This window comes from Schistocerca nitens, chromosome 11 (assembly GCF_023898315.1).
Source record: "Schistocerca nitens isolate TAMUIC-IGC-003100 chromosome 11, iqSchNite1.1, whole genome shotgun sequence".
NCBI lineage: Eukaryota > Metazoa > Arthropoda > Insecta > Orthoptera > Acrididae > Schistocerca > Schistocerca nitens.
In genome coordinates, this window is record NC_064624.1 from 151889620 (window position 1) to 151916096 (window position 26477).

The 26477-nt window shown below is 44.9% G+C and overlaps 1 protein-coding gene across 1 annotated transcript in view; it reads left to right on the forward strand.

Moving 5' to 3' along the window:
• LOC126213046 (poly [ADP-ribose] polymerase tankyrase-like) overlaps positions 1-16028 on the forward strand; it is a 117193-nt gene extending 101165 nt beyond the window's left edge. The window contains exons 2-3 of the mRNA XM_049940621.1: positions 8906-9479; positions 15429-16028. Coding sequence (XP_049796578.1) covers positions 8917-9479; positions 15429-15915 — 1050 coding nt within the window. The 5' untranslated portion in view covers positions 8906-8916 and the 3' untranslated portion in view covers positions 15916-16028. The remainder of the gene's footprint in view (positions 1-8905; positions 9480-15428) is intronic.
• The last annotated feature ends 10449 nt before the right edge of the window (positions 16029-26477 follow it).

Here is a 26477-nt window from a genome sequence, read left to right on the forward strand (position 1 = left end):
TTGCGGAGTATAAATGTGGATGTAGATGTAGAAACTTACTTTCACACTTAGGCTGATGAGAGTCATTAAGTCTAATTGATCTAATGTGTGCAAAACTTCAAAACCATCTCTGTTATGTAACAGAACAGTAATCCCTTCATGTCACATACTCCTGAAAGTTTTCTGGTAATTCCAGTAACTGAGGACAGTATGTGCAGCACTTGCCACGCACTTTTCGAGACAGAAGCAGCTGATTGACACGCATTCGACGTCTTTTTGATAGGAAAACCCGCATTGCAACACTTCTCTACAACCAAAGAATCATCATCCTCGTACCAAAGCCAACCTAGGAAGGTTAAACCTAAACTACTTCATCCGTTATTCTACGCCGCCCAGAAACTGATTGATATCTGACGTGTTGTGACCAAGCTGTCGGGCCATCTCTGACGACGCATTCTGACGATCGTTGTCGGTGGCACTGAACATCCTCCATGGAGTCCCCATCTCCCTGTGAGGAACAATGGTGGCCGTCGATTTGCTTCGAATAGTTGCAACCCTGGTAGAGTCATGACTATGACTCGATGATGATGACGATGAGGTCCCATACTCTTTGACAGAGCGTAGTAGACGATGCGGGAGACCCTCACCGCTGTACTAGGCAAGGTCCTAGTGGAGGTGGTTTGCCACTGCCTTCTTCTGACGGTAATGGGGATAAATGATGACTATGAAGAAGACACCTCACCCAGTCGTCTCGAGGCAGGAAAAATCCCTGACCCCGCCGGGCATCGAACCAGGGATCCCGTGCGCGGGAAGCGAGATCGCTACCGCAAGACCACGAGTCTATAGAGAGCGGCAAACATTTTTTGATGATGAAAACACTGACCGTCTTGTATTGCAGTGGGATAAATTTGTCAGCAGCTATAGCGATTACTTTTGAAATATAGGGCTATTCAAAAAAAAGGAACACATTTCAGACATTTACTGCTTCCAAACTACAAAAAATAGAAACACAATTCCATCGTTCCTGGAAAGCGAAGAGTTCACATTTGTATGCACTCAACGTCAGCACCCTGTGTTACACGACAAATATCAAAACGTTGGCTCATTTCCTGCCACACACAAAGCACTTGCTCTCTAGTTACCGAATTCACAACGATGCGATGTCGCAGACTTTAAAGAGTGTCAGGCATGGGCGGGATAAAAACGCGGTCTTAGACGTAACCCCACAGATGAGGCACAATGTGTAATGTCTGGAGATCTGGGAGGCCACCGGCAATAAAGTTCATCCTCCTGCAATGGTGTCATTCAGAAATGAGAACAGCGAGCAACTTACCAGAACTTGTGATTACGAAGTAAAAAAAGTTAAGGTGATTATGCAACTTAGGCAGCAAAGTAACCCGTGACAAAATGAACAAGGAGGAGGGCATCGAAAGCAGACTAGCATTGGCAGAGTGTGTGTGTGTGTGTGTGTGTGTGTGTGTGAGAGAGAGAGAGAGAGAGAGAGAGAGAGAGAGAAGGGGGGGGGGGGGGGGGTTGGAACATACTGCGTGCCCACAAGAGGGCGCCTAACGTGCATGCCGCTACGTTTTTAATAGACTAAAACGAAGAAACTGTCTATAGTTAGGCCATCCTTTACTGAATTATAGCTAAGTCTTACTACAGTCTATTTCCACACGCACGGAAAAAGGTCCAGGTTTACCCCGCACAGTTGTATAAAAGTCTCGCCAACACGCCTATCCGGACCTATTGCAGCCCTAGTTGAGGGTGCCAAGGTGAGTGCAATGGTTCCTTTGAGGATAATTGAAGAAGAAAGGAACCGTGCCTCGTTTTAGCGACAGTTTGCATTCTCTTTCATATGCAATGTCTGATGATCACAAATGCAAAATCATTTGAATATTCAGCCATTAGTTTACGGGGAAAGGAAATATTTTGTACAGAAAACTACGTCACTGGCTACATACGGACGCACAAAATTTTCAGTTTTACAGGCAGTATCATAGCTATTAAAAATTCACAAGCACAAATTTTCAATACTATCCACATGGAGTTAGGAATTTGTAGGGGCTAGCAGATATTATTTAACACTTATTATTCTGTTAAAAAACCGTGTTATATTGAAAAACTTTTCTATTTATTTTCTATTTTTTAATGTTGTGTGTGAAATTTTTCGTTTGATTTCAAACATTTTGATGAGTTACAGCAGGACATATGGTGAGCTTGAGGTCTATTCCAGTTTCTCTTCAAATGAGTCGACCAATATATAGCTTCTTCATAGTCACATCTCGTGAGAAGACTGGGAATGTAAAAACTAGAGAATCAAGTTGACAGGGGAACAGCAGTGGTACACCAAGTACCTGCTCTCCGTCACACACCAGCACAGAGAGAGAGTTAATATCGCATTGCCATCCAGTTTTGACTTAAGTTGAAAGTTTCGAGTCAACAGCTTATCGGGAAGTTTAAAACGAGTTGCAAAATTTGTACAGAACAGACAGATCGACCGAAAAACAAGATGTTCATCTTCCTGCAATGGTCTCTTCAGAAATGAGAACAGCGAGAAACTTGTGAGGACTTGTGATCACGAAGTAGATGGTGATTATGCTACTTAGGCAGCAAAGTAACCCGTGATAAACTGAACGAGGAGGACACCAAAAGCAGACTAGCGTTGGCAAAATGGGGCATTCCTGTCCAAGCGAAGTTAACTAGTATCAAACACATACCTTAATTTGAGGAAGAAATTTCTGAGAAGCACAGCATTGTATCGTGTGATAATGAAACATGGACTGTGGGGAGAATCTGAACAGAAGAGAATCGAAGCAGTTGGGATGTGGTGCTACAGACGAATGTTGAAAATTAGGTGGACTATTAAGGAGTGAGGAGGTTCTTTGACGCTACGTACAACACGACTGCATATCTTGTTAGGTTTCTGAGGAGACCCTTCAGAGATTTATTGGATTTGAGACAGTTTCGGGTGGTGGACGGTAGAAATTTGTGGCAACTGCAGAAAGTGTCTGTAGTCATGTAAGGTAGTGATGGTTTTATAATTTACATATTTTACAGAAAAATTCCGTAAACTGAAAGTAGGACTTGGACTCTGTGGGCTCCATACAATCTTAATTATATATATAGATAATAAATTATAATAATAATAATAATAATAATAATTATTATTATTATCATTTCGTGTGGCTGAATCGCCTGGTGCAGGTCTGTCTATTGGACGTCACTTTGGTGACTTGCGTGTCCCTCATCTACGCTGGTTACCTGGCTGGGGAAAGGGGATCTACACTTTAACGTGGAATCCGAACCACATGTTGTTTCTGGCGACTCTTCACTACGTTGAGAGGTTAAAACGAAGGCCGAAATATCCATGGTGTGACTAAGATTCGATCCCACGACTTCTCGGTTTCTAAGTATATGCTTTTTTGCTAGACCACCAGGTCCGACACGTCTAGAAATATTTCATCTAGAGGTTTTAACGTGGGAGTTTCCGTGTTATATGTCATACATGACCGTATCTTTTGATTGCATTGACTTAGAAGCTTCGACCTTTTACACCACTAAGGGACCGTAGATCTTAGTACTTGACATAACTTATTTAGGTTTTCCGTGATGATTTCCCTATATAACTCCAGGCAAATGCCGGGATGATTCCTTTGAAAGGGCACGGCCGACTTCCTTCCCCATCTTTCCCTAATCCGATGCCGGCCGAAGTGGCCGTGCGGTTAAATGCGCTGCAGTCTGGAACCGCAAGACCGCTACGGTCGCAGGTTCGAATCCTGCCTCGGGCATGGATGTTTGTGATGTCCTTAGGTTAGTTAGGTTTAACTAGTCCTAAGTTCTAGGGGACTAATGACCTCAGCAGTTGAGTCCCATAGTGCTCAGAGCCATTTGAACCATTTGATCCTAATCCGATAGGGCCGATGACCTCGCTGTCTGGTCTCCTTCCCCAAAACAACCAAACCAACTTGGCCTAAACTTGATATCTCTACCCGTTCCTGAGAGAAAGGAGTCTTAACCATCGGGCAAATAGACGTACAAAAAGGTGTTTCTATAAGATTTTGGTTTTTACTGATTGAGATACGTAACCCTAAAAATATATTTAACAATTATATTTGAAGAAGTGTTACGGACTGCCATAATACACTACTGACCATTAAAATTGCTACACCAAGAAGAAATGCAGGTGATAAACGGGTATTCATAGGACAAATATATTATACTAGAACTGACATGTGATTACATTTTCACGCAATTTGGGTGCATAGATCCTGAGAAATGAGTACCCAGAACAATCACCTCTGGCCTTAATAATGGCCTTGATACGCCTGGGCATTGAGTCAAACAGAGCTTGGTTGGAGTGTACATGTACAGCTGCCCATGCAGCGTCAACATGATACCACAGTTCATCAAGAGTAGTGACTGGCGTATTGTGACGAGCCAGTTGCTCGACCACCATTGCCCAGATGTTTTCAATTGGTGAGAGATCTGGAGAATGTGCAGGCCACGGCAGCAGTCGAACATTTTTTGTATCCAGATAGGCCCGTACAGGACCTGCAACATGCGGTCGTGCATTATCCTGCTGAAATGTAGGGTTTCTCAGGGATCGAATGAAGGGTAGAGCCACAGATCGTAACACATCTGAAATGTTTAGAGTGCCATCAATGCGAACAAGAGGTGACCGAGACGTGTAACAAATGGCACCGCATACCATCACGCCGGGTGTTACACCAGTATGGTGATGACAAATACACGCTTCCAACGCGATGTCGCCAAACACGGATGCGATCATCATGATGCTGTGAACAGAACCTGGATTCATCCGAAAAAATGACGTTTTGCCATTCGTGCACCCAGGTTCGTCGTTGAGTACACCATCGCGGGCGCTCCTGTCTGTGATGCAGCGTCAAGGGCAACCGCAGCCACAGTCTCCGAGCTGATAGTCCGTGCTGCTGCAAACATCGTCGAACTGTTCGTGCAGATGGTTGTTGTCTTGCAAACGTCCCCATATGTTGACTCAGGGATCGAGACGTGGCTGCACGATCCGTTACAGCCATGCGGATAAGATACCTGTCTTCTCGACTGCTAGTGATATGAGGCCGTTGTGATCCAGCACGGCGTTCCGTATTACCCACCTGAACCCACCGATTCCATATTCTGCTAGCAGTCATTGGATCTCGACCAACGCGAGCAGCAATGTCGCGACACGATAAACCGCAATCGCGATAGGCTACAATCCGACATTTATCAAAGCCGGAAACGTAATGGTACGCATTTCTCCTCCTTACACGAGGCATCACAACATCGTTTCACCAGGTAACACCGGCCAACCTCTATTTGTGTATGAGAAATCGGTTTGAAACTTTCCTCGTGTCAGCACGTTGTAGGTGTCGCCACCGGCGCCAACCTGATGTGAATGCTCTGAAAAGCTAATCATTTGCATATCACAGCATCTTCTTCCTGTCGGTTAAATTTCGTGTCTGTAGCACGTCATCTTCGTGGTGTAGCAATTTTAATGGCCAGTAGTGTACAATGGTTAACTGGAAAGTCTGTGCACTATGAACATAAACAAAAATGGGTATACAATACTAGTGTTTAAAAGTTGTTAGAAACACCAGTATTAAACAAAGAAATGTTTTATAGCTTTTTGTAGGTACTGTCTTAATGCGATGAATAATGTTGAGAGGTCGTTCTAAGAGTACCGCATATTATGAGACACTGTACAATGGTTTATTTTGTTTTGACGTTCTTTGTAGCTCAATGTGCAATAAATGAAGATACATTTCCCCCCGCCCCTCTGGTTGTACAAACTGTAATTAAGAATTTTTCGAGCCAAACCTAGAATTGAGGAAGTAATATCAGCGAAAACTGTCTTCTTATCAGTATCATCTCCAGTGCAGTGATATAGTGAGGTCAGTTTCGAAACCATAGCACATTAGATAGTTACATGGATGGGATATTCTCTGTTTCTGGCTGAACATTTCGTGCTATGCATAGCTAGGTTTTGTCCTATTGGAATATGTCATGTCGGTTGAGATGATGCAGTCACAGTGGCAGTTTCTTTGAGATGACGTTTACTAGTGATGCACCCTACACTTTGGTACCGGATGGTCAGTTGACTAAGTGAACGAATCCAGCATGACAACACACAGGTCTAGTTATTAAGAGGAGAGTAATTTAGTTTCCAGTAATAATATCGTTTCTCTAAATACCTGGGAGCTTAGGAGGGTAAGTCACTCAGTGAATTGCCACTGCATTTCCTCTGGCCTTGTCTGTAATGTGCTAGATCACCATTTTGAAAGGGCTGATGACCATTTGACACTGCATTGTAAGGAGAAATTGTAGACTGTTTCCACCCTTCATGTGGACGTGTAAAATAAGGATCTCTGGTAATGTACTGATGAACCTCTGCATCTATTCACTTGTTCCATCTGTTGTAAAAAGCAAGGATACCATAGTGACTTGCGATGCACAACATTTACCAACTGTTCCGTTACACAGCTTAGGCTGTGCCTATACACTGAGGTGATAAGTGACGGGGTACCTCTCAATATCATGTTGGACCACCTTTCGCCCAGTGTAGTGCAGAAGCTCGACGTACCATTAACAAGTCGTCGGAACTCGCCTACAGAAGTATTGAGCCGTTTCTACCTCTATAGCCAAATCGATTATGTCCCATAAATTTTTGATGGTAATCATGTCTGGCGATCTGGCTGGCCAAACCACCATGCTAGTTGTGCAGAATGTTCTTCAAACCATTCACGAATAATTGTGGTCTGGTGTTTGGGAACGTAGTCCACGAACGGCTGCAAATGTTCTCAATGTATCCAGAATGAGATTTTCACTCTGCAGCGGAGTGTGCGCTGATATGAAACTTACTGGCAGATTAAAACTGTATGCCGGACCGAGACTCGAACTCGGTACCTTTGCCTTTCGTGGGCAAGTGCTCTACCAACTGAGCTACCCAAGCACGACTCACGCCCCGTCCTCACAGCTTCACTTCCGCCAGTAGCTCGTCCTACCTTCCAAACTTCACAGAAGCTCTCCTTTCTTCCAGGAGTGCTACTTCTGCAAGGTTCGCAGGAGAGCTTCTGTGAAGTTTGGAAAGTAGGAGACGAGGTACTGGCGGAAGTAAAGATGTGAGGACGGGGCGTGAGTCGTGCTTGGGTAGCTCAGATGGTAGAGCACTCGCCGAGTTCGAGTCTCGCTCGGACACACAGATTTAATCTGCCAGGAAGTTTCGTTCTTGAAGTAGCCGAACATATTATTTTCCAGTCAGTAATTGGTTGGGACCACAGGACTCAGTCCTTTCCAAGTAAACACAACCCACACGATTATGGAGCCGCCATCAGCTTGCTCAGTGCCTCTTCGACAACTTGGGTCTATGGCTTTATGGAATCTGTGCGACACTCGAAGACTGCCATCAACTCCTAACAACCAAAAATGGGGCTCATCCTCCAAAGCCACCGTATTCCGGACATCTAGGATCCAACCAACATGATCACAAGCCCAGGCGAGGCGCTGCAGGCGATATTATGCTGCTAGCAAAGGCACCCACATCGTTCGATTGCTGCCATACCCCATTAACGTCAAATTTCACTACACTGTCCTAATGGATTGATTCGCCGTATGTCCCACATTGATTTCTGCAATTATTTCGTGCAGTGTTCCTTTCTGTTAGCACTGACAAGTCTAAGCAAATGCTGCTCCACTCGGTCGTTAGGTAAAGGATGTTGACCACTGTCTTGTCTGTGATGAGAGGTTGTTGTTGTTGTTGTTGTTGTTGTGGTCTTTAGTGCTGAGACTGGTTTGATGCAGCTCTCCATGCTACTCTATCCTGTGCAAGCTTCTTCATCTCCCGGTACCTACTGCAACCTACATCCTTCTGAATCTGCTTAGTGTATTCATCTCTTGGTCTCCCTCTACGATTTTTACCCTCAACGCTGCCCTCCAATGCTAAATTTGTGATCCCTTGATGCCTCAGAACATGTCCTACCAACCGATCCCTTCTTCTAGTCAAGTTGTGCCACAAACTTCTCTTCTCCCCAATCCTATTCAATACCTCCTCATTAGTTACGTGATCTACCCACCTTATCTTCAGCATTCTTCTGTAGCACCACATTTCGAAAACTTCTATTCTCTTCTTGTCCAAACTGGTTATCGTCCATGTTTCACTTCCATACATGGCTACACTCCATACAAATACTTTCAGAAACGACTTCCTGACACTTAAATCTATACTCGATGTTAACAAATTTCTCTTCTTCAGTAACGATTTCCTTGCCATTACCAGTCTACATTTTATATCCTCTCTACTTCGACCATCATCAGTTATTTTACTCCCTAAATAGCAAAACTCCTTTACTACTTTAAGTGTCTCATTTACTAATCTAATCCCGTCGGCATCACCCGATTTAATTTGACTACATTCCAAGTTCCTGAAGCATTTCCGTAACACTTGCATGATGATCAAACCTACCAGTAATAAATCTAGCAGTCCGCCTCTGAATTGCTTCTATGTCCTCCCTCAATCCGACCTGATAGGGATCCCAAACGCAAGAGCAGTAGGTATTGCCTGCAATTTATGATTCTTGGTACACTCTTGATATGATCTTGGAATATTGGATTCTTTAACGATTTCTGAAATGGAAATTCCCTTGTGTCTGCCTCCAAGTACTGTTCCACATTTGACATCTGTTAAAGCCTGTCGTGTGAGCGTAATCGCGTTGTAAACTTTCCACGTGAATCACCAGAGTACAAGTGACAACTCCGGCAATGCACTGCCCTTTTTTACCAGGCGATACCAGGGTGATACTACTGTGTGCCGGGTGTGCATTTCGCTATCCCATGACATTTGTCACCTCAGCGTACACAAGTATTGAGGGTGCTGTGTAAGGGCAGAGGACTATTCAGTGACACCGTGTTTCAGAATCATCCGCAATGGCAGCCACCGAGGACAAGCAGGAGACTGCAGCTGTGAACGTGGGCGCCCTCCTAGATGCAGGTGATGGTGCTATGGTGACATTGGTGGCAGGCAACACGCGGCTGGTGGTGCACAGGGCCATCCTGGCAGACAGGAGCCCCGTGTTTGCCGGCATGTTCCGGCACGATACACTGGAGGCGAGCAGTGGGCACGTCACCGTCACCGATGTGGAGGGCCCGGTGCTGCGCGAGTTGCTCGGCTACATGTATTCCCTTCAGGCGACCCACCAGCCCAGCGTCACGCCCGAGCTGCTGGCAGCTGCGGATAAATACGGCGTGTCGGGGTTGAAGGCTCTGTGTGAGCAGCAGCTGGCATCTCAGCTGTCAGTGGAAAACGCGGCGGCCACAGCAGTGCTTGCGTTGAGGTACTCCTGTGCCAGCCTCATGGAGGCTACTGTAGCCTTTATAAAGGCCAACCAGCAAGTGCTGGCCACTGAGGGTTGGGCTGAGGCGGTCCACATCCTGCCCAAAGATGTGGTCGAAGTCAGTCGCCTGCTTGGTCAGCCACCGGCAGACACCAGGTAAGCACTTTTTCCAAGTGTGTGTGTGTGTGTGTGTGTGTGTGTGTGTGTGTGTGTGTGTGTCTGTGTGTTTTTTTGTCTGTGTGTTTTTTTTGTCTGTGTGTTTTTTGTCTGTGTGTTTTTTTGTGTGTGTGTGTTTTTTTGGTGTGTGTGTGTGTGTGTGTGTGTGTGTGTGTGTGTGTGTGTGTGTGTGTGTGTGTGTGTCTGTGTGTTTTTTTTGTCTGTGTGTTTTTTTTGTCTGTGTGTTTTTTTTGTCTGTGTGTTTTTTTTGTCTGTGTGTTTTTTTGGTGTGTGTTTTTTTGGTGTGTTTTTGTGTGTGTGTTTGTGTGTGTGTGTGTGTGTGTGTGTGTTTGTGTGTGTGTGTGTGTTTGTGTGTTTGTGTGTGTGTGTGTGTGTGTGTGTGTGTGTGTGTGTGTGTGTGTGTGTGTGTGTGTGTGTGTGTTTCAAGCTTACAATGTTTGCCACTGAGTTGCTTCAGATGCCTTGTGCTAGGATATACACCTTCATTGCAGACTACAACAACCTTTCACTAGTAGCTCACAATGCTTTCATTGCCTAGTCGTGATACATCCCTAAAATTAACTATGTTTATTAGCAGGTAAGTTGGCTAGCAAAAAATCATGGGAGAGCCAAGTTTTCATAGCTGATCTGACAGACCATCTCGTCTTACATTAAATATACTATTTGATTAAGTAAACGCTGCATCATATTCTGCTACACAAAACTTCATTATGGAACTTCATTATGGAACCTTAATCCCTAATACACAAAAAGGTAGAACGAAGTATCAGACTACACTAGCTCACATACACACAATTACAATACATCGTCTTATACTCTGAACCTCATTATGTACTCTCTCATCTTTGTGGTTTATTTAGTCACTAGCCATCACAAATAAAACACACTACTGCCACTGACTCGGCACATGGGGCAGTATGACCAAATAAATCACACTGGGAAGACCTGAGTGATGAATATTATGCCTAGCCCCACTCCTCTGTACACGAAAGTAAAAATCATGGTTCTTTCATTCACCCAACTGTGTAACAGCACTGAGAGCTGCAATTGTGACCTCCTGCTGCGTGGACCTACAATCTTCCAGCAGAGACTGCGCGATACCCAGACTACAGGGCCACGTCTGTGCAAGGTTGAGTTGGGGAGGTGGGTTGTCACCCGGGTACAGGCCTATGGCTGCACAGACAAACAGCATCGAAAGTAAAAGCATTTTATTAAACCTCACACAGCTACACTCGTAGCATCCCGGTGGTGGCAGTGGCCACAAGTGCTCACAGCATGTGGTGAGAGAGGCATGTTGTGGCCTGGTGGCAGTGAACTGACTGCCAGCAGACCGTGACATTGATGCCAAGAATGCTGGCTGCACCAATTTATGCAGCAGCTTGTGACCCTGTTGGTGCACCACAGCCACTCCCAGATGGAGCCAGCAGTGTGGATGTCTGCTGGGGTGCTTGCAGGGGATGGCAGATTCACGTGGTGGATATCGCCACTGTAACTGACGGCACATAGCATCCAAACACTTACACAAACATGGAATGGTGAGCAGTCCAATCGTCCTGACTTTGTTGTTGCCCACAATGACAAGAGCAAGTCATCTTGGCACCAGAGGTCATCTTGGCACCAGAAGAGGGTGTGGTGGTGGAGGTCCAAACTCGGGATGCCTGCATGCTGTCCCATATTGCTTGGTTGCCTGGCATAACCCTCTCATTCCTGAAGGTGCTGACTGACTGCAGATGTCTCAGCCGAAGTTAATGGATACTTATAATGGTTTGCAGCCTACTTGCTACACTGACATGCTGTTTCCACTTGCATTCAGAACAAAAAAAAAACACCTGTGGCCTGGCTGTGTGGAAACTGCTTGGCTCATTGTACAGTGGCTCCATCTTAGCAATAAATTTGCAGTGTTGCAGTCTACATCTGCATACGTACTCCGCAGTCCACCATACGGTGCGTGGCGGAGGGTACCTCGTACCACAACTAGCATCTTCTCTCCCTGTTCCACTCCCAAACAGAACGAGGGAAAAATGACTGCCTATATGCCTCTGTACGAGCCCTAATCTCTCTTATCTTTGTGGTCTTTCCGCGAAATGTAAGTTGGCGGCAGTAAAATTGTACTGCAGTCGGCCTCAAATGCTGGTTCTCTGAATTTCCTCAGTAGCGATTCACGAAAAGAACGCCTCCTTTCCTCTAGAGACTCCCACCCGAGTTCCTGAAGCATTTCCGTAACACTCGCGTGATGATCAAACCTACCAGTAACAAATCTAGCAGTCCGCCTCTGAATTGCTTCTATGTCCTCCCTCAATCCGACCTGATAGGGATACCAAACGCAAGAGCAGTACTCGAGAATAGGTCGTATTAGTGTTTTATAAGCGGTCTCCTTTACAGATGAACCACATCTTCCCAAAATTCTACCAATGAACCGAAGACGACTATCTGCCTTCTCCACAACTGCCATTACATACATGCTTGTCCCACTTCATATCGCTCTGCAATGTTACGCCCAAATATTTAATCGACGTGACTGTGTCAAACGCTACACTACTAATGGAGTATTCAAACATTACGGGATTCTTTTCCCTATTCATCTGCATTAATTTACATTTATCTATATTTAGAGTTAGCTGCCATTCTTTACACCAATCACAAATCCTGTCAAAGTCATCTCGTACCCTCCTACAGTCACTCAACGACGACACCTTCCCGTACACCACAGCATCCTCAGCAAACAGCCGCACTTTGCTATCCACCCTATCCAAAAGATCATTTATGTAGATAGAAGACAACAGCGGATCTGTCACACTTCCCTGAGGCTATCCAGATGATACACTCACCTCCGAGGAACACTCACCTCCGAGGAACACTCACCTCCGAGGACAACGTACTGGGTTCTCCACTTTGTGATGTATTAACAGACCTGTTGCTGCACCTGGAATGTTGACACCTTCGCGCCCACAGGCTGTGTTCAGTCGCGCAGCTGAACTGCTAGTTCTGCTGTAACGCCCAAAAAAATAGTGGCAGCGCTGTGTCACTCCAGATTTATTGTCGAGTTCTCGTGTATTTACTTTTTTAGTGGGGGAGGCTGAGGGGCAAGCTCTTGATTTTAGAGTAGAATTTAAGCCTCTCCTCTGAAGAGCCGGAAACACTGAGGCACAGAAGCATTTGCACAAATGTCACAGCATACACAGAATGTATACATGTAGTAACTCTACCATCCAGAACTTGTCATTACTACAGCTGTAAACGTGAACACACACACACACACACACACACACACACACACACACACACACACAAAGTGATTACATGAGGCAACATAATTGCTAATTGCTCCATATCACTTTCGGATTCCACACGCTAGGATTTGATCAATACACAGTCCCAGAATGTTTTAACTTGTCTTGCACATTTTTCAGTGCTGTGTTTGTCCTAAAATGAAGTATTAGGATTGCTAGTAATCCGTGTCAGTCTGTGGGGCCATGTGAACCAGAAGGCACACCAGAGGGAGGCAAAGGCGCTTCACATCCACTGCTGCCACACGTGGTAAAGCACTGCGGGTTTCAAAACAACTTTGACATTGTTAAATACTGCAGAGTGGTTCAAAACTCAAGTTTTCAGTCTCGCCATTCGATAGAGTAGAGAGTGTCATCAGGAAGGCAATGTTTGCTTACTGGAAGACTTCGAATTAAAATCTAGCAGACGGTATGAAAATCTCTCTCTATCTCTCTCTCTCTCTCTCTTTCCCTGAGAGAGAGAGAGAGAGAGAGAGAGAGAGAGAGAGAGAGAGAGAGAGTAGGCATGACTAGTAGTCGACTTAGTGTTACTGTTATGTGATTTTTTTTTCCGACCAAATTGTTGTGTGTGAAACAGATTTTCACTATTTGGTGAGAATGTCAAGAAATTTACCAGTAATTGTACTCAAAAATTTTGGCTTTATCTCAGGAATGAGGTTAGTTTTGTGTGTGTCAGATTTCGTAGTTTTGGGAAGAATTGCTGCGCACAGATTTATTATTAGGTGTATGAAGCAACTGAGTGAGTGGACGTCAACAAGCAGTTAGCAGCAGCATCCTGAGCTCGAAGGAACTGACGTGTAGGGATCAGTGTGACAAAATGAGACAATGGAATTTCTTGAGATATGAATAGAGGAATTTAATCGGATATTGAACAAGACTTCGATAAAGGGGTTCAACTGAACAACTGAACCTTAATTTACACAATCTCATACTCTTTGTATTACAAGAGGGGAATATAGTAGATTTGTTTGTACTGTTCTCGGGTCTCCAGCTGGGTGCAATCGTTTTCAAACCACGATATTTCGACAGCGTTCCTTGCCGTCAAGGTGATACCTGCAGACCATCTCTGCTGAATCTCCTCCCCTTTATACTCTGATCGCTCCCCACCCCTTTCCCCACGTCCTGACACACGCTGCGCTGCGTGGAGTGGTGGTGGGGAGGGGCGGGTTGCTGGGTGCTGGATGCGAACTGTGGACCATTAGATGTCCTGTGGCCTTCGTCGGGCGCGGAAGTCGCTTTGAGTGGGCGCTGTGCTTTTAATTGGCTGAGTGCTGGGTCCCAGGCTTTGCTGAGGTTGAACCCAGCGTCTCTGTTGATCAGCCCATCAGCTACACGTATTTCAACCTCCTCCTTCAGAACGCAGTCCCAAAAAGACGAGGCCTGCCGTAAAACCTCCGTTTTCGCGTACTCCACAGTGAGTCCAGTATCCATGTAATGTTCTGCAACCTCAGATTTTGTAGGTTGCTTCAGTAGGCTGCTTTCAGGCAGAATGTACAAGCCCAGCAGAGAGAGAACGAAGAGGACGAGAAGACAATGGCATACCTGCCTTACGCCGGCAAAGTATCCAATAAAGTCGGTAGAGTTCTGGCTCGGTATAACATCAAATGTGTCCCGCCCACCTCCGAAAACGTTTGCCCTGCTAGGTACAGTAAAAGATGACTTCGGGCTCTGCAAACCGGGTGTTTACCGTATTCCGTGTAAATGTGGTCAGGCATACATCGGGCAAACTGTACGGACAATCGAAAAAGATGCCAGGAACACAGAAAGCACAGTGAACTGAAGCAACCTACAAAACCTGCGGTTGCGGAACATTACATGGATACTGGAGATACTATGGAGTACGCGAAAACGGAGGTTTTACGGCAGGCCTCGTCTTTTTGGGACTGTGTTCTGAAGGAGGCGATTGAAATACGTGTAGCTCCGATGGTTCAAATGGCTCTGAGCACTATGAGACTTAACTTCTGAGGTCATCAGTCTCCTAGAACTTAGAACTATTTAAACGTAGCTAACCTAAGGACATCACACACATCCATGCCCCAGGCAGGATTCGAACCTGCGACTGTAGCGGTCGCGCAGTACCAGACTGTAGCGCCTAGAACTGCTCGGCCACCCCGGCCGGCACGTGTAGCTGATGCGCTGATCAACAGAGACGCTTGGTTCAACCTCAGCAAAGCCTGGGACCCAGCACTCAGCCAACTAAAAGCACAGCGCCGACCCAAAGCGACTTCCGCGCCTGACGAAGGCCACAGGACATCTGATGGTTTGCAGCCAGCAGCCCACCCCTCCCCACCACCACTCCACGCAGTGTCGGGTGCGGCAGGACGCGTGGGAAGGGGGGGGGGGAAGCGATCAGAGTATAAAGGGAAGGAGATTCTGCGGAGATGCTCAGTCTGCAGGTATCACCTGAAGATAACGGCAAGGAACACTGTCGAAGTACAGTGGTTTGAAAACGACTGCACCCGGCTGGAGACCCGAGAACAGTACAAACAGTTAATTTGCCGGGAAAGCCTGAGATCACACATAGTAGATTTGTTTCTAAAGAGATGCGCTTTCAGAAATGTTTGGTTTTCTTGTAACATAGTTTTCTCTATTAGATGTGTGTGTTCATAGTAAAGTGAGAGAACTTTTCTGTTTTGTACAGGAGACTTCCTGGAGAAGAGTGTGACATGAAGCTGATCTACTTAGCTCAGCAGGGGGCAGAGGAGGAGCTGCGTGCACTGTTGAAAGCAGGGGCCGACGTAGGGGTGAGGGACGTGGACTTTTATGACATGACAGCCCTGCACTGGGCAGCTTCCAGGGGCCAGGTGCAGGCAGTGAGGTGTCTGGTGGAGGCCGGGGCGGAGGTGGACGCCAGGGACAGCATGCAGTGCACGCCTCTGCACTCGGCCGCATACCGTGGCCGCGCAGCTGTGGTGCGGCTGCTGCTGGCGTCTGCAGCTGACCCCAACGCCAGGAACCAGTGGAGAAGGACACCGCTCCACGATGCGGCGGAACGTGGCCACGCAGACATAGTGGCCGTGCTGCTGCAGGCGGGAGCTGACAGGAGGGCCAGAGCTGACAACTGGAGTACCCCACTGGACCTCGCCAGGCGGAACAACAGGGAGCAGCTGATAGAGATGTTGTCATAGAGTTTGTGTTCCAACAAATGTCTGTGTATTTACAGCTCTTTCTGATGTTTTTCAATAAAGCTTTAAGTGTAGTTTATGTAAGTAGTTATATGTAAATTCTGTGTCAGGATTAAAGCAACATTAAATATGAGTAAACTAATTTTTGTTGTTGTTGTGGTCTTCAGTCCCGAGACTGGTTTGATGCAGCTCTCCATGCTACTCCATACTGTGCAAGCTTCTTCATCTCCCAGTACTTACTGCAACCTACATCCTTCCGAATCTGCTTACTGTATTCATCTTTTGATCTCCCTCTACGATTTTTACCCTCCACGCTGCCCTCCAGTGCTAAATTTGTGGTCCCTTGATGCCTCAGAACATGTCCTACCAACCGGTCCCTTCTTCTTGTCAAGTTTTGCCACAAACTCCTCTTCTCCCCGATTCTATTCAATACCTCCTTATTAGTTATGCGATCTACCCATCTAATCTTGAGCATTCTTCTGTAGCACCACATTTCGAAAGCATCTATTCTCTTCTTGTCCAAACTATTTATCGTCCATGTTTCCCTTCCATACATGGCTACACTCCATACAATTACTTTCAGAAACGACTTCCTGGCACTTAAGTCTATACTCGATGTTAACAAATTTTTCTTCTTCAGAAACGCTTTCCTTGCCATTGCCACTCTACATTTTATATCCTCTCTACTTCGACTATCATCAGTTATTTTGCTCCCCAAGTAGCAAAACTCCTTTACTACTTTAAGTGTCTCATTTCCTAATCTAATTCCCTCAGCATCACCCGACTTAATTCGACGACATTCCATTATCCTCGTTTTGCTTTTGTTGATGTTCATCTTATATCCTCCCTTCAAGACACTGTCCATTCCGTTCAACTGCTCTTCCAAGTCCTTTGCTGTCTCTGACAGAATTACAATGTCATCGGCGAACCTCAAAGTTTTTGGTTCTTCCCCATGGGCTTTAATACCTACTCCGAATTTTTTTTTGTTTCCTTTATTGCTTGCTCAATATACAGATTGAATAACACCGGAGAGAGGCTACAACCCTGTCTCACTTCCTTCCCAACCACTGCTTCCCTTTCATGTCCCTCGACTCTTATAACTGTCATCTGGTTTCTGTACAAATTGTAAATAAACTTTCGCTCCCTGTATTTTACCTCTGCCACCTTCAGAATTTGAAAGAGAGTATTCCAGTCAATATTGTGAAAAGCTTTCTCTATGTCTACTAATGCTAGAAACGTAAGTTTGCCCTTCCTTAATCTTTCTTCTAAGATAAGTCGTAAGGTCAGTATTGCCTCACGTGTTCCAATATTTCTACAGAACCCAAACTGATCTTCCCCGAGGTCGGCTTCTACCGGTTTTTCCATTCGTCTTTAAAGAATTCACGTTAGTATTTTGCAGCTGTGACTTATTAAAGTGATAGTTCGGTAATTTTCACACTAATTTAAGTATTAAGAGGCAACTTGTCTCTCAGTTCAAATGGTTCAAATGGCTCTGAGCACTATGGGACTCAACTGCTGAGGTCATTAGTCCCCTAGAACTTAGAACTAGTGAAACCTAACTAACCTAAGGACATCACAAACATCCATGCCCGAGGCAGGATTCGAACCTGCGACCGTAGCGGTCTTGCGGTTCCAGACTGCAGCGCCTTTAACCGCACGGCCACTTCGGCCGGCTGTCTCTCAGTAAAAATGTTTCAAATGCGATTATACGCTAAACTTTATACCAGTTAACGAGAACTTAAAAATACACACTGCAATGGACAAACTGCAGGGGCAGATTACTGACTGGAAATCTAGGAAAAAAGTACCTAGAAAGATTTGTCCTGAAATGAACATATCGTCTCAGAATAGTACAAAGCTGTATCGCAACAGGCGTTGCAAGTGGCCTCCATGGGATTGTAACTGATAAGGATAGTATTGATTGTTGTGCAGGATACACATAACCATCTGCTCACACCGTATTGGTGGGCCACTTGCTTGGGTTTGCACTAGGCTTTGTCTCAAAATGGTTCAAATGGCTCTGAGCACTATGGGACGGAACATCTGTGGTCATCAGTCCCCTAGAACTTAGAACTACTTAAACCTAACTAACCTAAGGACATCACACACATCCATGCCCGAGGCAGGATTCGAACCTGCGACCGTAGCAGTAGCTTGGTTCCGGACTGAGCGCCTAGAACCGCTAGACCACCGCGGCCGGCGGCTTTGTCTCAGTAACCTATAGAACCTGGTCTTCCAAATCTGGTGTAAGCACAGTTCAACACCTCCCTTAATGTTCGTCTGTCTGAAAGGACCCATGATGTCACAACGCCCAAAAAGGGTCTGAAGTGTTGTGTGATGCGGTTGGTATCTGTAAGGTACTTGTTTTGGTATAGCTGTGCTGCGTCTCGACGGTTTCCATTTGCTTGGCCGTACACAGACACCATCTCGTCTGTTCCCCTGTTGAATACCAGACCGTTCTGCTGCTTGCAGTATGCTGAGTCAATCACACAGCCTACAACACACAAGGAACACGCAGCACGTGGTCACTAGAGTTTTCATTCGATTGTGTCACCTACTGTGGCACAATGCATTTCCAGACACATGTTCATACGACCTTTTTCCTCTATTTCCGTTCAGGAAACCGTCCCTGCAGTTAGTCGGTTTTTTTGATGTTCACTCTGTATAGCTAATATATGCAACTGCTGTGTAGTGTGAGATTGCTAAAAAGTGTTTCATACCGCCCTTTCTGGTGCTACACTCCTGGAAATGGAAAAAAGAACACATTGACACCGGTGTGTCAGACCCACCATACTTGCTCCGGACACTGCGAGAGGGCTGTACAAGCAATGATCACACGCACGTCACAGCGGACACACCAGGAACCGCGGTGTTGGCCGTCGAATGGCGCTAGCTGCGCAGCATTTGTGCACCGCCGCCGTCAGTGTCAGCCAGTTTGCCGTGGCATACGGAGCTCCATCGCAGTCTTTAACACTGGTAGCATGCCGCGACAGCGTGGACGTGAACCGTATGTGCAGTTGACGGACTTTGAGCGAGGGCGTATAGTGGGCATGCGGGAGGCCGGGTGGACGTACCACCGAATTGCTCAACACGTGGGGCGTGAGGTCTCCACAGTACATCGATGTTGTCACCAGTGGTCGGCGGAAGGTGCACGTGCCCGTCGACCTGGGACCGGACCGCAGCGACGCACGGATGCACGCCAAGACCGTAGGATCCTACGCAGTGCCGTAGGGGACCGCACCGCCACTTCCCAGCAAATTAGGGACACTGTTGCTCCTGGGGTATCGGCGAGGACCATTCGCAACCGTCTCCATGAAGCTGGGCTACGGTCCCGCACACCGTTAGGCCGTCTTCCGCTCACGCCCCAACATCGTGCAGCCCGCCTCCAGTGGTGTCGCGACAGGCGTGAATGGAGGGACGAATGGAGACGTGTCGTCTTCAGCGATGAGAGTCGCTTCTGCCTCGGTGCCAATGATGGTCGTATGCGTGTTTGGCGCCGTGCAGGTGAGCGCCACAATCAGGACTGCATACGACCGAGGCACACAGGGCCAACACCCGGCATCATGGTGTGGGGAGCGATCTCCTACACTGGCCGTACGCCTCTGGTGATCGTCGAGGGGACACTGAATAGTGCACGGTACATCCAAACCGTCATCGAACCCATCGTTCTACCATTCCTAGACCGGCAAGGGAACTTGCTGTTCCAACAGGACAATGCACGTCCGCATGTATCCCGTGCCACCCAACGTGCTCTAGAAGGTGTAAGTCAACTACCCTGGCCAGCAAGATCTCCGAATCTGTCCCCCATTGAGCATGTTTGGGACTGGATGAAGCGTCGTCTCACGCGGTCTGCACGTCCAGCACGAACGCTGGTCCAACTGAGGCGCCAGGTGGAAATGGCATGGCAAGCCGTTCCACAGGACTACATCCAGCATCTCTACGATCGTCTCCATGGGAGAATAGCAGCCTGCATTGCTGCGAAAGGTGGATATACACTGTACTAGTGCCGACATTGTGCATGCTCTGTTGCCTGTGTCTATGTGCCTGTGGTTCTGTGAGTGTGATCATGTGATGTATCTGACCCCAGGAATGTGTCAATAAAGTTTCCCCTTCCTGGGACAATGAATTCACGGTGTTCTTATTTCAATTTCCAGGAGTGTATATCAAACAATCGTAAACTGTACCAGACCCAGATTGCTGCGATACAAGCTATGTGTTGAATTTCCAGGTCTCGTCTGAGTGAACTTTTCCACCTGCATCTGCAGCAAAAATGAAGCAATATTTCGTGTCTTTAATTACAGTGTGGCAATCATAACAATATCCATCTGGAATGATATAGTCAGTTCACATTTAAATCGAGAGAAGCAAAGTACTATCTCAGTCTTAGAGTTGTAATGCTGCTGACGCGAAACACGCTCTCATCTGACAGATAATCTGACACCACATGACGCTACAGCAAACATTCCCACTTCCCACATTCCCATTGTGTTGGTCTTCTGTGCATTCCAGCCAGCACTACTACAAGCCCACAAACATATAGCTTGGTGGCCCCAGTCTCCTGCTTATGACTCTTCAATATTATTAGAACTATAACACTCGTCTCTCTTTCTCTTTTTTACTGGAGAATCTTTAATAGAGCTGTGTTCAGAATACCTATTATACGTTCTAGGTTGTGCTGACCCATCCTCTATAAGTGACATTCGTCTATCAACCTGTTCCTGCTATCGAGGTAATTCAGCGATTACTTTATCTTTAATAGCTGTAAATTCAGTCTTCAGTTGTTATAAGTCATCACCGCTGTCGCCTTGCGCTGAGTTTTGTTTTGCCTGTTGACACGCATACTCGATAACTTCGTGCATTTGCACTTTAACTTCCCCAGCTGCATTATCTAACCAAGCAGAAAACTCGTTTTCAATTTTACTTGATTGCTTACTAAGGTATTCGTCAATATACTCTTGTCCCTTTATCTGTAGATTTTCTACTCGCTCGGCTATTTGATTGACCTTTTCGACTACTTTCGACTGATCAACACGCATTTCCTTGACTTCACTCTCTAAAGTGGTTACAGAATCCTGTAAAATATCGCTTCTCTCCTCAGATGCTTTTAGTCCTATAGTTAACTGTTCTAATTTTGAAACAAAAAATTCATCTCTTTGCTTAATTCTACCCTCTAAGTCACGAATAGCTTTCGTAAGGATATTTTTATTAGCTTCAAGAATATCCTCCTTGAATTTCTGTTCTCTGAGCTCACGCTGTTTATTAGCTTCCTGTTCTCTAAGATCCCGTTGTCTATTAGCTTCAAAGGATATCTTCTTTGAATTTCTGATCTGAATCTTTAAGCTGTACCAGAAAGTCAAATAACATCTCTAGGCTTATGTTACCGCGTGACCTATTAAATTTGCCACTCGGTTCAATAGATTCCTCCGTTCTTCCTACGGTCTCTACCACATCACTGCCTGATGCTTCGTGCTTATCTGTTGGGTTAGGTTCGGTCATCATTGTCCCATTTACTTCTAACAAATAATCAACTGCATTATTATCTAAATTCTCATCATGATTATCATTATCAGTACTTATTCCTTCCATGATTGCAGTATCAATATTTTCTCCTGTTCTAGACCTTAACATATAAACTTTATTGGGCGTAATAATCACACTTGGAATCTCCTAACCAAATCTATTAACATATCGTCTATAACACCAGAAAAATAATACACTGCAATAGAAAATACAAAGTTCCGAACTTGCCTCACTTATCCACCACTAATATTAGTTATTTTAAAACATAATGGGTACTGTCCAATATTTACTTCAACCAGTGATTTCAGTCAAATCCGGATTTCACACTATGTCAATGTCTCTTACCTCCTCTGTACGCTCTCTTGCGTATGATGGGTTCGTACCTCTGTCGATCCGTCTCTCGTAGTTGTCGATCCGAAGTTGTGCTTTCCGGCATTAATCGTCGTGTTCCACGCGCATAATCGTGTACATGAAACAGACAGTTCAATCCGGACAATTAATTAATTGTTCGCAGTCAATTAATACTAATAATCACACTTCACACTGATATAGTCAATTTTACGTAATTTTATTTACCTTTTCGAGCCCCACGTTGGATACGCCCCATCTATAACTGCCCACGTGGTGTTGTGCCGACTCCACTGTAGCTTGAATGGATTTTTAAGTTTGTTTTATATGCCCGACTTCTAATTTCACCACGCAAGTCTCCGGGGTTGAGCAGTTGTTGCCCGATGACGACACGCAATACAGTTTGTTAAAGCGGAGTTCGCCGTTATTAATTATGTTTTTAGATTTAATTTTATTACTCGTACAGAGACTCAACGTTCCTTTGTTTAACAGCGCGTCGTCAAAATAAGTATGAAATGCTAATGTCTTTGCTATACATAATGTCGACTATTGGGTTAAAGTTCGTACTTATTTTGCCATTTTAGAGAAGAGAAACCTTAAGTGCTTCTGCTTCTACAGTCTCAGTATCAAATGTTCACCAATTTCAATTTACTTCCTATCTCAGTTCAGTATTAAACACAAATTATATATCAATGTCATTTCAGAGATATTACGTCGGTTCCACACTAACGGAATAACACGTAATTGTCATTTAACATCAGTTTTATTAATAATCCTTTTTCTTACGACGTAAATGTTAATGAATGATCACTATGTAGGAGGAAAGACGGATTGATCGCAATCATGAGATAATAGCTTTTAATGAGCCCGCAATCGTTAGTTAAATAAAAAGTCACATTCGAGGATGATATGCGAACAACTTTCGTTACGTCCATTTTCACGTATCTGTCAAAACTAACCCTGTCGCCCACAATTCAAATGAACACTGACGTTAACCCCTTTTGTCGGAACATCGAATCGTAACTATTATGTGAATGAGATCACATAATGCTGCATCCCAGTAAATGTTACAGCAAGAATCAGTGTATTAAAATGGTCCCAAACTGCGCCAAAACTGCAGCAAAATGTTTCCCAAACTATAGCTTCCATCGCCATTGTCAGCGCTCTCTCCCCCGTACACAAGAGTTCGATACTAGTTGTCAGTCTGAGAGACCCATCAGTGCAGTTGCGTCTTATATCAGGGAGTTAAGTTGCAGATTGTTCGTTACTTCCCTTAAGGTGCCTGCAAATGACTGTTCGCTCCAGATGCTTGCAGCTAAGTATTTTAACTGTAGTTGGTGTTTTCTCAGTCAATGTAGTGCTATTTATGTGTATATTTTATATTTATTTACGTTCAGATGAACCCACAATTCGCTACCATTTTATTGTAAACATCCTACATGTAAATAAATACCTTGTAAGCCACTTTACAGTGCAATGGTGAAGTGTGCTTAATACTCGAATGGAAAATATGGGCCTAGCAGCAGCCATATAACGTGGCTTCTATGAAGATCAGTCATGTAATCTCCTTCGTATATCATCATCATCATCATCATCATCATCATCATCATTTAAGACTGCTTATACCTTTCAGCGTTCAGTCTGGAGCATAGCCCCCCTTATACAGTTCCTCCATGATCCCCTATTCAGTGCTAACATTGGTGCCTCTTCTGATGTTAAACCTATTACTTCAAAATCATTCTTAACCGAATCCAGGTACCTTCTCCTCGGTCTGCCCCGAGTCCTCCTACCCTCTACTGCTGAATCCATGAGTCTCTTGGGTAACCTTGCTTCTCCCATGCGTGTAACATGACCCCACCATCTAAGCCTGTTCGCCCTGACTGCTACATCTATAGAGTTCATTCCCAGTTTTTCTTTGATTTCCTCATTGTGGACACCCTCCTGCCATTGTTCCCATCTACTAGTACCTGCAATCATCCTAGCTACTTTCATATCCGTAACCTCAACCTTGTTGATAAGGTAACCTGAATCCACCCAGCTTTCGCTCCCATACAACAAAGTTGGTCGAAAGATTGAACGGTGCACAGATAACTTAGTCTCGGTACTGATTTCCTTCTTGCAGAAGAGAGTAGATCGTAGCTGAGCACTCACTGCATTAGCTTTGCTACACCGCACTTCCAGTTCTTTCACTATGTTGCCATCCTGTGAGAATATGCATCCTAAGTACTTGAAACCGTCCACCTGTTCTAACTTTGTTCCTCCTATTTGGCACTCAATCCGTTTATATTTCTTTCCCACTGACATTACTTTCGTTTTGGAGATGCTAATCTTCATACCATAGTCCTTACATTTCTGATCTAGCTCTGAAATATTACTTTGCAAACTTTCAATCGAATCTGCCATCACAACTAAGTCATCCGCATATGAGAGACTGCTTATTTTGTGTTCACATATCTTAATCTCACCCAGCCAGTCTATTGTTTTCAACATATGATCCATAAATAATATGAACAACAGTGGAGACAGGTTGCAGCCTTGTCTTACCCCTGAAACTACTCTGAACCATGAACTCAATTTACTGTCAACTCTAACTGCTGCCTGACTATCCATGTAAAGACCTTTAATTGCTTGCAAAAGTTTGCCTCCTATTCCATAATCTTGTAGAACAGACAATAACTTCCTCCTAGGAACCCGGTCATATGCCTTTTCTAGATCTATAAAGCATAGATACAATTCCCTGTTCCACTCATAACACTTTTCCATTATTTGCCGTAAGCTAAAGATCTGGTCCTGACAACCTCTAAGAGGCCTAAACCCACACTGATTTTCATCCAATTGGTCCTCAACTAATACTCGCACTTTCCTTTCAACAATACCTGAGAAGATTTTACCCACAACGCTGATTAAAGAGATACCTCTGTAGTTGTTACAATCTTTTCTGTTTCCATGTTTAAAGATTGGTGTGATTACTGCTTTTGTCCAGTCTGATGGAACCTGTCCCGACTCCCAGGCCATTTCAATTATCCTGTGTAGCCATTTAAGACCTGACATTCCACTGTATTTGATGAGTTCCGACTTAATTTCATCCACCCCAGCCGCTTTATTACATTGCAATCTATTGACCATTTTTTCCACTTCCTCAAATGTGATCCTATTTCCATCATCATTCCTATCCCATTCTACCTCGAAATCTGAAACATTACTGATCGCATTTTCACCTACATTGAGCAACTCTTCAAAATATTCCCTCCATCTGCCCAAGGCATCCACAGGATTCACCAGCAGTTTTCCTGACCTGTCCAAGATACTTGTCATTTCCTTCTTACCTCCCTTTCGAAGACTGCTAATTACACTCCAGAATGGTTTTCCAGCAGCTTGACCCATAGTCTCCAACCTGTTTCCAAAGTCTTCCCACGATTTCTTCTTGGATGCTGCAATTATCTGTTTGGCTTTGTTTCTTTCTTCAAGTATATGAATTAAATATTCTTCAGCCCACCCTCTGCCTCAACCTTTATGTATCTAACTTGAACGTACATCCAGGAAAGAAGCAACAACAATAGCAACAGCAGCAGCACATCAACAGTAGGCGTGTTTGGACTACTGTATTAAAATTAACAGAGTGTATGTTTAAAGCATGAAAGTGATGTACATTGCAATTTGTAGACTGTAACCGATGAGCCCATATTAATATACTTTTTGACGATATTGGCACATAAAGGTCATGGTGGTGAACCTTCTTACTAATAAGTAACTTCTGGTATGCTAAACACACACGGCGATATGGGTTTGTAACTTCTGCCAGTGTAGTACTAACTACTTAAGGTGTCACAGTGATGACACTCAGATATGACGTCAGGACGATGCTGATGTGACGTCGATGTAACGTCATTGCAATGCTCAGGCAACGTCATCGTGATGCCGTGACGTCATCGTGATGCCGTGACGTCATCGAGGCGACGATGGCGACACAGCAGCGTGACATCTGCCAAATTGGTATGAGAGTTACACCAGCACAGACTACAGCAGTAACACCTCCTGCCAGACTCGCATCTCTTCTAGTGAATTCAGTGCGTTGCTGTAGAAAACACGCTTCTTGAAAAAATTAGTAAGCCCTTTTAGAGGTTTCTAATTCACTCAAGATTTATTGTTTCAATAGTGATTATGGAGTACATGAAATGATTACATTTACAACTCAATAGCACAAGTGGTTCTGATGTACCTGATATTGACTCGTGCTGAAACATCCATATTAGCATGTGGCAAGCAAGCACTCACTCCGTCTTCTAGTCAATTCTACAGAAGGAGAATACCGTTCTGGGATATGTTATGCCATGCCTGCTCAAAGTGTGCAAGTAGTTCTGCAAACAATTGCTGGTTGATGAATCACTTCTCATTTCATCATGTCCCACACATGCTCCATTGGAGAAAAGTCCGGAGATCATGCTGGCGAGGGAAGTTGCTGTGCGTTGAGTTTCGCAGGGAGCGTGTGGTCGAGCATTATCCTATTGGAACAATGCATCACATTCCTGTTACCAGAACAGCAAAAACAAAAAAAAAACAAAAAATAAAACGGTCTTGCAACGTTCTGCACATAGCAAGTGCTGATTAGTGTCCCCTCCAGAAATGCCAAAGCTGAATGAGAATTGTAGCATAAAGTCTGGAGTGGGGCCAATGTGTTTTCAATGAATGTGCTGAAC